This window comes from Nymphalis io, chromosome 21, assembly GCF_905147045.1.
Source record: "Nymphalis io chromosome 21, ilAglIoxx1.1, whole genome shotgun sequence".
Classification (NCBI taxonomy): domain Eukaryota; kingdom Metazoa; phylum Arthropoda; class Insecta; order Lepidoptera; family Nymphalidae; genus Nymphalis; species Nymphalis io.
Window position 1 is genome coordinate 1,845,071 of NC_065908.1, and position 13,263 is coordinate 1,858,333.

At 26.9% G+C, this 13,263-nt stretch overlaps 1 protein-coding gene across 4 annotated transcripts; it reads left to right on the plus strand.

The window, feature by feature from the left end:
- The first annotated feature begins 883 nt into the window (after positions 1 to 883).
- On the plus strand, positions 884 to 12,583 carry LOC126776866 (probable protein phosphatase 2C T23F11.1). 4 transcript variants are annotated; one of them, XM_050499711.1, is made up of 8 exons: positions 884 to 985; positions 2,000 to 2,190; positions 2,490 to 2,587; positions 2,986 to 3,135; positions 3,708 to 3,888; positions 4,300 to 4,391; positions 5,065 to 5,238; positions 5,755 to 6,767. In XM_050499711.1, the coding sequence occupies exons 1-8, from the start codon at positions 960 to 962 to the stop codon at positions 5,824 to 5,826; spliced, it is 984 nt and encodes a 327-aa protein (XP_050355668.1). In that variant the 5' UTR covers positions 884 to 959; the 3' UTR covers positions 5,827 to 6,767. The 4 variants fall into 4 exon arrangements, with proteins under 4 accessions (XP_050355668.1, XP_050355667.1, XP_050355669.1 ...); XM_050499710.1 differs by lacking the exon at positions 5,755 to 6,767 and adding an exon at positions 8,798 to 12,583 and having other exon boundaries at positions 886 to 985; XM_050499712.1 differs by lacking the exons at positions 884 to 985; positions 5,755 to 6,767 and adding exons at positions 1,200 to 1,318; positions 8,798 to 12,583.
- The last annotated feature ends 680 nt before the right edge of the window (positions 12,584 to 13,263 follow it).

Consider the following 13,263-nt stretch of genomic DNA (forward strand, 5'->3'; position numbering starts at 1 on the left):
GTAGAGATCATTTATGAATATCAAGATCCTTTAGAAACTCATATTTTCAGCATAGTCTCAAGAATACTTTATTGTAATAATAGAATTTGTTAATGTCCGTTACTTTAGTATGAATGTTTAAGATTTTAAAACGTGTGCCATACAACCAAATGCTTTAGACTTAATAGAATAAACGAATATCATTCTGATTCTCCCGTGAATCGTATATATGCCTAAGCAACGTTATATTATAAGCGATTATATACGAAGCGAAATATTATATCGTTTATCCGCCCAGAGCTCAGCATTTTTTAAATAAAGCAATAAATAAAATATATCCCGAATTATCCCAGAATTCGTTGGATTTTATAATACATATAAGGATAAAGATATAAGGCTAAATACTTTTATAATATCTTTTAAAATAACAGGCTTAATTGAAAATTTCATTCTATATTTTTAATGATAATTTGATTGTATTTAATGTATAATAAATAAGGCAATCTGTTCCACGATTGATTCGATTCGCAATAGTAGAAAAACTACTTCTATATTGCTCATCAAAATTATTATTTTATTGAAATAAGTCAACAATAAAAATTATAAGCTATATATTATATTTTGAAAAGAGGCTAGCACAGACTCATTCATTAGTCATTTTTTAAAATTATGCTATGCTTAAAAATAACTATTTTTTTTAAAAAGAACGTAATATGCAATCTTTATGTGTAGTTATTAAAAACAAAAAGTTTTTAAGGTACATTTGAATAAAATATATTTTTTTAAAAATTTATGTGACTAGCATTCGATAAAACTTATTATGATAAAAATTAAAAAAAAAACGGCTTGTCGTTATTAAAGAAATTCTAGTATTTCGTTTTTACTGTCGTTGTGTTTCTATTTCTGGTTAAAATAATTCAATCAAAGTATAAATTAATTTGAAGAGTATTTATCTTATTTTCATTCAGAAAATATTAATTATGCTCGCAGCATCAAGAATAATAAGGTGGGTCATATTTATTCTATACTAAATTTATTGATAAATAATATGTATCGTTTTTGATCCGTACAACATAAATTTTGAAATAAAATTGGTCTATGAATCTCTATTTTTAATTTTAAATAAGGTGCAACTAGGGTTAATAGGTGCAATCTAAAGGTTATAAAAGTTGTCTATGATCATATGTTTTTAATTCATTCTTTCTGACGTTTCTGTATCATAGACATATTAGTTGATATTTACCTACGCACTTCGCGACACTTATTTTTCATAATTTATACAGTATTAAATAACAAATCACGACCAAATTAGTGTTTCAGTCACAGTTTTAAAATCTTTGTAAGTATAGTTACCAATTATTTTAGTTGAGACGTGAGAAAAATGTGTTATATATTTATATTTTGAAATAGATAATTTGCAATTATCTTATGTTTTGGTATAGCTGTATTATCAGTAAGTAGTCTGCTATATTATTATATACTGATTTTAAATAGTTAAATAAACTGTTATTTGAATTAAATTAAATAGTAATCTTGTTGAGAAGACTAATTAATATTTTATACATTAGTGACATCAGATCTTAGTCATGTATGACGATTGAAGGTTTAGTTAGGTGTTATATTTCATAGAAAGTATGACCGGCTTTCTATAATATCAGTCATTTTTAATTGTGCTATTTGACTTGCACTCAAAGACTTAAAACCTTATCTGCAGTTGTATACTTGCACTTGTTTTATAAGTATTAACCATTATACAAGGTAAATTAATATAACTTTTATATTAATTATAGCTTAAATGTGTGTTACACTATGTATTCATTCAAGAATTATAACTCAGATTATTCATTTTTATAGTGATATATATAACCTTTATCTATATATATTTGTTGAATTGAATTATCTATTAGAAAAATATACTAATCTAGTAAACAAATTCCCAGAGAGCCACTTAAGCCTAACAAAATGATTCCACACTATTTGTAATAATATATTTATGAAATAATCATTAATTATTAAATAGAGTTATGGGGCAAACCCTCTCTGAGCCCGTGACAGAGAAGCAGTCGTCAACATGCCAGGACTCCAGATATCTTGTGGGGTCGTCATGTATGCAAGGTTGGCGTGTATCGATGGATGACTCACACACACAAATTTTATCACTGCCTGATGATCCCGGTACAGCATATTTTGCTGTTTATGATGGGCATGGAGGTATAACTTTTTAAATCATTAAGCTTAAATAGTAGTAATAGTGCTATTGCAAAAATTTTACAAATAGTGACTGTTATAGTCTATTTTCTACTAATATATTATTATTCTAGCTTTCAAGCTGTAATTAAGCAACCAATAAATCAAATATTATTTAAAAAAAAATATAAATAATTGTAACTAACATTTAATATTGAATGAGATATGCACATAATATATTGTCTTACAATACATATATTTATATAATATATATATATAAGCTAAGCTTTTAGCTGTGTATCATGTAAATATTATAATTTCAGGGTCGAACATAGCTGAATATGCTGGTAAGCATCTACACAAATTCATAATGGCGAGACCGGAGTATCACCTTGGAAATATCGAGGAAGCATTAAAACAGGTTATTTGAATATTAATAATTGTTGTTTTAAGTAATATTGAATACCGTGAGAATAAAGTTTATAGTAGTAGATGAGTAATTTTTAAGTTAATTTGTAATATAATAAAACAAGTGAATCACACTTCTTTCTACTCACAGGCACTTTCGACATTAGATTTGTCACTTGTTCCATTTCAAATGATATTCTTCAACTATTGTCAATCAATTTTAATATTGTTTATTTTATTTAATAGATAATAATAATAAGTGGTTTGTGGGCCAAAATTCAGAATAATTTTTAAATAATGATAATACTTAATAAGTTTTTGTTGTGTTGAATCAATGGTATATAATGGAATAACATATATATATATATATATATATATGAATGTATCAATTAAACTTAATAATCTTTTCAGGGTTTTCTTGATCTTGATCAGGCAATGCTGGAAGAGAACATGCAAGAGAAGGTAGCAGGTAGCACAGCGGTAGTGGTGCTTATAAAAGACAACACACTATATTGCGCTAATGTTGGCGATTCCCGAGCTATAGCCAGTGTAAGGGGTGCGGTGAGTGTGCAGCTAATTAATTTACTATGCATTATTGTATGTGTATGTTAAACGGTGTTAATAAAGAATTAAAGATGTCTATATAGTTATATTTTGTCGAGTAGAATTTTCAATGAAACTGTTGCTACTATTTTTATCCAACTTAAAGGTTTTATAAACTAAGCCGTCTCATGTCTTTACGTAAAAATTAAAAATAAAATTAGTATTATGAGCAAATTATGAATTGTTATACAGCAATCAGCGATAAGATAATAAAAATCATTAAGTGCGCATATGTGCAAATGCCAAGTTCAACATTACTTGAATTTTTTTTTTTTAAATAAAAAGTTAGTCTTTGCTTGTAAACAGTTTGTTAATAATGTATTTTTCTATGGTCAAAAGTATTATTTTCCGATTATTGGATATTTATGTCTCAATAGTTAATTTCGGCAAAACTTCTTTCAACATCGAAGAGTTAAAACTTTGCAGTACAATCTTTTTAATTTTGTAATCTTTATAGGTTTTGTTTAAATTAATAATCTATTTAATGTGCTAATTTGCATTTAATTAAATAATGATTTTTGTTATTGTAGGTTGAGGTCTTGTCATATGATCATAAACCATACCATAAAGAGGAACTACGCAGAATCACAGCTGGCGGGGGCTGGGTACAGTTGAATCGTGTGAATGGAAATCTAGCTCTTTCACGTGCATTGGGTGATTACATCTTTAAGCGTAATTATCGCATGTCAGCCAGAGACCAAATAGTGACAGGTTAGTTGTAAATCTTTTTGTTAATGATTGGTTGTTCATAAATTGCCATCTTTGGCTGTTTGCCTAAATATCATGTCGACAAAGTTGACGATAAATATGTTTAATTATGGTCACATTGTTTTAGTGTATATATAATACACTAAAGCATTTTTAAAATGAAACAATTTATGTTTCATAAATGCGCTATTTGTATTTTTATAATCCATGTATGTAAAAGGCTGAGCCTATATACACAGCCCACAATGTAAGACGATTCTTTATGTTTTTGTGCATTAAGAAAATATTTTGAGAAGTTTACCGTTTAAGGTGGGCGCTGCAACATTTCATTGTTCAACTTCACCTTATCAATCGGTCATTCTTTTAAGTATGACAATAAAAAACAAAAATAAATATATAAACTTTAACTTTTAGCATATCCAGATGTCCAAGTGAGGCAACTCAATGATGACTGGGAATTTATTGTTATTGCGTGCGATGGTATTTGGGAAGTGTTGTCCAATGAGGTATGTGATTCATAAATATTTTATATATTTTATTATTACTATCAACAACAATCTTAAAGACCTAGTACTCATATTCAAGGCCAACACAGGTATCTTTATTCCTTACTAATATTCCAGTAACCTCACTGGAATATTAGTAATCTGTAGGTAATCCAAATATGCAATACATCATTATTTAGTTTTAACGATCTAGTTGTATTTTTGATATACTTATGTAGTTCTATTTACAATGTGTTTCTTTTAACTAGCTGACAATATGAGGAATTCCGAAACCCCAAAACAGCAGTACTTGTTATTGTTGTGTTCCGGTTTGAAGGATGAGTGAGCCAGTGTAATTACAGGCACAAGGGACATAAAATCTTAGTTCCCAAGATTGGTGGCGCATTGGCTATGTAAGCGATGGTTGACATTTCTTACAATGCCAATGTCTAAGGGCGTTTGGTGACCACTTACCATCAGGTTGACCATATGCTCGTCCGCCTTCCTATTCTATAAAAAAAAACCCCAAAAGATACTGGGAAACTATCTTAGAAACTTTTGTGCTTATTTATTACAACAATTTCGGTAAATATATATATGTTTCGGTACGTCTGATATAAATTATTGTCATTCCAATTAACAAATCCTTCATTTACATGGTTCAGATGAGCTTATAATTGTTATTTTGTTTTAGGAGGTGTTATCATTCTGTCGTGTGAGATTGTTAAGTGGTTGGGAACCAGCTGCCGTCTGTGAGGCACTGATGCAGGTTTGTTTGGCTCCCAACTGTGCGACTGGTGGTCTAGGATGTGACAACATGACAGTTCTGATTGTGTGCCTGTCCCCATTCCCGAGGGCTGATATGGTGGTAAGTTAATTTGAATATTCCTGCTATGTCAATTTAACATAAAGTAACTTAGGCTGTACATTTAGAAATTTGATATGGCAGAAAAGTTTGAGTAACAGTTTTTAAATTAAAACAATATATATTGGTAAGTTTGTTATATGTTTGAAATTTTGATTGTTATATATAACATTTATCTGCATGTCTTTGCATGTTTGTGCGTCCTGTGCTGTGTAATATTTATGAAGTAAAAATATCTATGCATATGTTTAATCGTTATATTTACTAATCAAAAATAAACTATTAAGAAATATTAATATAAAGGAAAAGTACTGTTATGTTTATAATAACTATTTGAAGATATAATAATATTAAATTAGAGATAATAAGAGATAGGCTAAGGTTGTAAATTTAGTTTTATTTATTTTTGTTTACTATGTATTTACGTATCACATAATTGTCGATCGTTTATAAATCTGTTTCGACTTAGTACAACATATCTACATTATCTGTATCTAAGTAATTTTCCTTTTTTCACAGTCACCATTCCAATGTTTCGATAACTCACGTCCGAACCAGTATTGGACGATTCCTCCGAGACGGTTTACATAATTTTGTTTTTTAATTACACCAGCACAAGCTTTAAATATGAAAACATCGTCATAAAATAAACCGTTTATAACGTTCATATATCAGTATTATTTAACATTAGATTCAATTGAAATCGAGTTTATGGCGAAGTTTTCTTGCGTTTTGATACCAAATAGTATAAACTATTTGGTATGTGTTTCATTAAAATATAATCAATGATATGACGAAGTTAATTAGAAATATCACAATAAATAGATATTAGACTGTTTATATGTTTTGTATAATGTATGTAATTTTTTTATAAAGATTATTGTGATGTAACACAAAATTTGACAAAGACTTAAAATATAAAAATGAAATTAACACTCTTGAAAGTATTTTCCGAGTAAAATTTTAATTTGCATTGCAATTGCATGTTTTTCTAATATATACTTTTGATAATTGCATGTAATTTGACTAAATTCGATTTTGTAATATATAATGTGTGTTTCGCTTTATATGTTTTGCATGTTCGTTTTGTGTTTATGCAATATTTCCGAACTTGTACTCCTAACACTGCTGTGCACGTCTATGAAATTATAAAACATCATATTTTAATTATTTCACTTAATGTTTACGTTATTAAACCTTATTATTGATTAATTAATATTAGATAAATTCAGCAATCTATAATTTTCTCTATACCTCGTATCTAATTCGTGGTTTTTGGACGAAATATTATCGTTTAATTGGCAAGATTTGTATCAATCTTTGCATATAATATCGTTATTATTATATCCACCATTTCTTCTAAAATTTATTTAAACAGAAATATTTGTTATAATTTTTATTATAATATTTTAAGTACTTATTGTTAGTACAAAGGACAGTATTATGCAACGATAAGCCAAAAGTTATATAAGCAATCATGAATTTTTAACACTATTTTTTTTAAAGTAAGTTTAGTTTAAATTTTGTTAGCTGTGACCTTTTTTTTTTAACGTTTGATAATTATTTTGTCTGATATATTTCACATTGTTTTTTTTAATAAATATTCCATAATAATTATGTGGTTTTCTTTGTGTTAATCATTCGTATTATTTAAAAAGAAGGGTAGCTTACTTGTTCTGCAAAGTAAACAATTCAACTATTTTTTTTTTAGTGCATGATATGATAAATATTATATTGCATGCTGTATATATTATGTAAGTAATCATTAATACCGACATGGAATGGAGCTACGGTAAGTAGTTTTTTTTTATCAAACATGATTGGCGAATATTTTCTGTGACATAAATTGTCAAATTGTAAAGACCGTTAATTTATATAATAAATGTAATGTAGATGGTTTGTATAAGCATTCGGCTAGGTTGAGTTACTGTTTCTATAATTAAACTGAATTCAATGTATTTTTTTTTTATAGAATAGGAAGGTGGACGAGCATGTGGGCCACCTGATGGTAAGTGGTCACCAAACGCCCTTAGACATTGGCATTGTAAGAAATGTCAACCATCGCTTATAGCCAATGCGCCACCAACCTTGGGAACTAAGATTTTATGTCCCTTGTGCCTGTAACTACACTGGCTCACTCACCCTTCAAACCGGAACACAACAATATCAAGTATTGCTGTTTTATTGTATTGATGCGATACATTAAAATAATACGCCATTTATAATTTTTCGACAGTTAACAATGGGGATATATTTATTATAAAAGGTCTTTAAAATTATCCAGTAATAAAGCTGCATGAACATAATATGGAAAATATGGAAATGTGTTGCCACGTATGCATGACCTTGTTGTACAAACAAATATTGATTTTTTCTATAGCTTTCCTTTTCTTACTCGTATAATTATTAAACCTTTACGATGTGCTTATTTTTAAATTTAGAATTAATTATTCTTATCGACGCAAACGAACTTGCGTTATGAAACGCAAAGTGATTTTATGTTTCATTGTATAAAAATATTTTGTTATACTATATTTGTAAATAGTAAACATAGTATATTGACATTTCGAGGGTTTTAACATATTGAGGGTTCCTATACAAAACGTACTTGACTTCGTCCATGTCGCTGAAATGGTGACCGTGTGATGGGAGTAATGTTTTTAAGGAGCTGTAGCTATGTAGGGTCATAGTCAGAAAGAAAATAAATGAAATTAAATCATTCGAATTATACTTTCAATCAACTTCGCAAGAATATGAACTGCTGTAATGAAACATTTATTAAAGATTCATTTAATATGTCAGAGTTTGGCTAACGAAACTTGAACCTAGAAAAACGCAACAAATGAAAAAAAAAGGTGACAGTTAAAAAAAGTTTTTAACACTTTTTTTTTAAATATTTTTTTGTTCGTCTTTTAACCTGATGTTACTGAATAAAAATCATTTTTCAAGTTTCATGTGAATTTCGATTGAAAATAAAACTGTTTATTATTTAATGTTAATATTTCTGTGATTGTTAATACAAACATAAAGATACAAAAAAATATATGAAAAAATAATAATACAATTAATTAAACAATTAAAATAATAAGTATGTAAATAATTATTCATTTTATTATAAAAAAAATTATTATGGCCGTCGTCGCGTTTGGACTCTACTACCACTTACCAACAGGTGGAGTAGAGTCATTTGCCATCCCGACGAATATAAAAAAAAAAGAATATATATATAAAATCGAAATGAGGGATGTTTATTATTTGTCTGTCTATGCGCGGTGATCACTTACCGCAATGTGGTCTAATTGCCAGTCGGCTTACTTATTTAAAATCTAAATTAAAAATGACACTTAGTTGGTTTTGATTATATCCACATTTTTATCCTTCGTGTAAAACTATATTTTCGGTTTCACTTGCACCTATTTAAATACTATGTAATGAATTACGCGATATAAATATTTTATCACCTAAATTTTATAAATAGACTAGACTTCGGTATTATTTAGATTTTGATGCACTTTTAATGTCCTCTTGATTTTTTATTTATGTATAATTATTTATTTTTCAGAAACCTTTGCCAGAAGAACAGATGTTAAATAACAAATTTATGGCTAAAATGGAGGATTTGCTTTACGTTGAGGAAGAGGAAGATTTAAAGTAAGGAGTTTTAGTATATGTAATAAATGTATGTAATAGTATTTAGACTGGGTGTATGATTATAAGGAGCTTCGTATACAATTTTTTCTTATTAGTATACTAAATGATAAAACAAATAATTAGGTGTAATTAAAAAAACCGACCTGTCAAAAATGGCGGGAATTGTAACAAATTATGTTCTGTTGCAATTCAATTATACGATAAAGCGCTTTATTTTTAATTTAAATTGAAGCAATGATAGAATTTAGATAGTATGCACATTGTAGAATCATTATGCGTATTAGTCTTATCCAAAAATCACCCAATTAGAAGCTAAATACATTTCAATTCTTTATTCTTTATGAGTATTTTTCAAGATAAAGAAAGAAATAAAACCAATAACATTTTATATGAAACAATTGTTGTAGTTTGTGAATATTTATATATTTATTATTTAATAAGTATTCAATATTATTTAATTGAGTTGTTTTTTATTTAGTTAAATGCATATTCTTTACTAATATTCAAATATTTTTTAAATTTATTTTTTGTATTTAATATACGAAAAATGTATGTTTTAAAAAATAGGTTGGACTTTTAAAATTTATTGTTATTAATTGATATTTTTATATTGTTTGAAAACTTCTAAAAAATTATTTAATGATTTCTTAAATTATACACATACATGTTTGTTATTGTTCCTGTTTGCTTATAAGTTATTTGATTATAGTTAACTTCTATGACATAAATATTAAAACTAATCGTGTAGCTTAATGACTAAAAAAAAACGCATGCTAAGTATGATTTTGTAAATTGGAATTGATATTGAATGTTGTAAAGTAATATATTTTGTAGGATCCGTCCATATTATTTGCAAATAATATTTATCCTTATGGTGCAATACCTTTGCCTTTTCCAAGAACTAAGAAGAGTGTACTAAAGAAATAACAGAATTAATAACACACGATCTGTCTGACATCATCGAATTTTATTAAATTTATATATCTACAATGAGTTGCATTACTCAGACACATAATTAATTATAGAAAAAAATGCATTTAGTTAATCATGTTATGACCATAAAATAAGTGATGTTTAGAGATAGATTTTCTAGTTACTATCGTTTCGAGTTACTTTTTCATGGCTTGTTTCATAGTTAATGTTAGATAGCAATAATGAAAAGCTTTTTTAATATAATGGAGGCAAGGGGCTTAGCAATGGTAAAATTACAATATTATTTTAACCAACAGATAATCTTTAAATTAGGTATATACGAAAAATGTATTTTCTAAATTCGTAATAAAAAATTACATAAGTGATAGTAAACTTTATTAAATAAAACTATTCTTAAGAGGAGAGAACTTTAATACCAATTAAATACAAGATAATAACAAACGAACTTATTCATACAAGCCATGAAACTAATAAAAAACATTAATTTAAAAAATTCAAATGAAATTCGATTCATTTTATCATTTAGGCATTAGCCTTCATTAAGCGTGAAATATATTGGCCATTTAATGTTTGTGATATAGCAAGAGGCCATTGTAATGTAGCTTTTAAAAACAAATTATATTATGCAATATTGTGCCATTTCTATTTATTAATGATATTGTTTGATGTTATAGTAGTGTTGTATAATTATTATGATTATTCATTGAATTTCTTTGTCTTTATTTTTAATTAATTGTTTTGTTCAAGATGTAATTTGACTTGTTTTAATAAAAAAAAAATTAGCTATAAATATTTAACCTATTGACGTGCATTTTTTTTAAATTTATTTTATTATAGTATGTATTGTCAACTATTTTTCTTTTATGACATTTCATTGTTTTTTTTTTATACTTAATATGTTTTTTTATATATAATGTATGGTTGGTTGGATATTTTTATAATGTTGTTATATTAGTTTATTTCTGTATATATTGTTAAACAACTAATGTTTGTGCTGTGTTATCCTTTTCTTAATTTGTCAAATTTTGTTGAAATGTATAAAATATTCAACATGTAAATTTGTAGATATTGTGCACTGAAGTTCGCTTAATTAACTTATGGAACTGGCTATACAATGAATCTGAGCAAATTATTTTATGCTATAGATATAATGACTGCACTATCCTGTCGATAAGCAAGCCTTTTTGCACAGTTAAGTGCTAAAGAAACACTCCTAATGATGCATTAAGATTATCATCTCTTCTTATCTATCCTCTATCAGTTTAGAAATTTCAAAGAATATTATGTTTAGATTTTGAAATGAACTGCCAAATATCGAGTAGCAGTAGCAGGATATGTTATAAATTGTTTAGTTTATTACATAAAGAGTGTCAAATTTTGATGATAGTTCTAAAACCAGTGGGCTATGATGAATTCCTTTGTAGAAAATAACAAATTATAAGAAATGATTCAAGTGATAATTGATCAATGACATAATTAAATATTGACAACAGAAGTTGCTTTGAAATGAAGCGAATGGATTTGTCTAAACCCGCTGTATTGCTTACCTCGATAACAACGATTTTAGTAGTTTTTTATACCTGGACTTTTGAAAAATTAACTCAATAACTGCTTACATAAGATTTATATTACATCACAAAGTAATTATCGATTAAGGAAAGTAGTGGTTTTCTGAAATACATTTATGATTTAATTGCAATAAGTCTTTTTAAATTAATTAGTAAATAAGTAATTTAAGAAAAAAACAATGTATTTAATTTATACTAATTCAAAGTAGGTTCAAGTAACTTAACAAAACTATTTATTTCTCCCTTTTTTAAAATATTTTATATTCTATAGTTAGCTATATAAAAGTGTTGCGACCGGTTTTTGAATCGTTAATTTTGATGAAATTTTTAGAAGAAGGGTTTAAAAAATGCCAAAAAACCTTAAATAATCTTATATTATCTCGCCATAATCCTGCACTTCCACGCAGCTTGGTTGGCGTTCGACATGTTCAAATAGGTTTCTATTAACAAATGTAAATTAAGCAAAACAATAAACATAACACTTTTTCTTCTGTGCTTACTTGAAAAAAAAACAATTACTATAATTGGCATTTTGTAACTACATATATTGCCATATTCAAAAATGTTATTTTTAATAATTATGTCATGTTTATTAATTAAAATAAAACATAGAATTAATAAATAAATATTATAGACATTAAGTAAGAGATTATTAATCGTAAAACTTATTGATGTATAATTAATAATTATATCAGAATAGTGAGTAAAAAATGGAGTTTAGGGTCTACTATTATATAAAATGGATCACGTATGTTTGACGTGTAACAAAAATATTTAGCAAAAATATAGCAAAAATATTTGAGGTTATTTTCGGGTAAAACTTGGTAAAATAATTCGAGTAAGTTTTAACATTCTAGTTTGGATTCATTGAATTCAATGATGAAGCATCGAGAGATCAAATTATACCTTGATTTTAATATTCCTGTAATAAAATAAAGTGTAAAAATTAGTTATAATTGTCTATATAAACCTTAACTTAATTTCTGAAAAAGGTCGCAAGTTTTATGCCAATCAAGATCGTAGCATAGACGATATATTCGTCCAAAGCATATACTTATTTGGTTCATATATTTTTTGTCTGCAAATTATATTATGGTTATAACATATCTTTAAACAACTAGTCAAGTTTAATGGAGTAGCCTCGTGTGTACAGTATCTAATATTGATGATGTAGGAATAAAGTTTTACAAATTTAATGTTTTTTATTTTATTTTTAAATATCAATATATCCCTTTGATGTATGAATCATTTTCTTAAACAAATATTAAATATTTCAGTTAAGACATAACATTAACTGACATACATAAAATATAAATAAAATATATTTACCGCCTTGTTGGTATACTGGCTAGGCTATTCGGCTGCATATCATGATCTCTCAGGTTTGGAATCTAGTATATTCTTGGCCAAATGTATTGGCTCCAAAGAAAGGTAAATAAGGAAAAAAATTGGCCCAACATCAGCACCAGCAATGTCAAACACAATGCCTTGTTGCACTTTGTACGTTCTTTTTAAAGTGTAAAAAGTTGGGGGATATTTTTGTTAGAACAAGACAGAGCTGGTCGACTCATGTTTGTAAATATTAATAAATAATAGATTTGGAGATAGTGATAGAATATTGTCACTAGTCCTTTGTTTCAAGTGTCTTTAATTACATTAAAAAAAAAACCTTTATTCAATAGTGTCATTGCTTTTGCAAAACAAAATCATTAAAATTACTTATATATTTTTTAACAATTCTAACACAGGTCCATAAACAGGCAAAGACTTATTTAAAAAAAGTCGTTATTTTTTAATAAGGGATTTAAAGGAATATAATATTTGGTTTTTGTTTTGATTACAAAGATTTTTTACTCCTGAAATAAAACGTGATTCA

Coding starts and splice junctions, on each gene's coding strand:
- LOC126776866 (XM_050499710.1), top strand. CDS start 960: ATGCTCGCAGCATCAAGAATAATAAG. Junction 2,191..2,489: donor TGTTTATGATGGGCATGGAG/GTATAACTTTTT, acceptor TTATAATTTCAG/GGTCGAACATAGCTGAATAT. Junction 4,392..5,064: donor GGGAAGTGTTGTCCAATGAG/GTATGTGATTCA, acceptor ATTTTGTTTTAG/GAGGTGTTATCATTCTGTCG.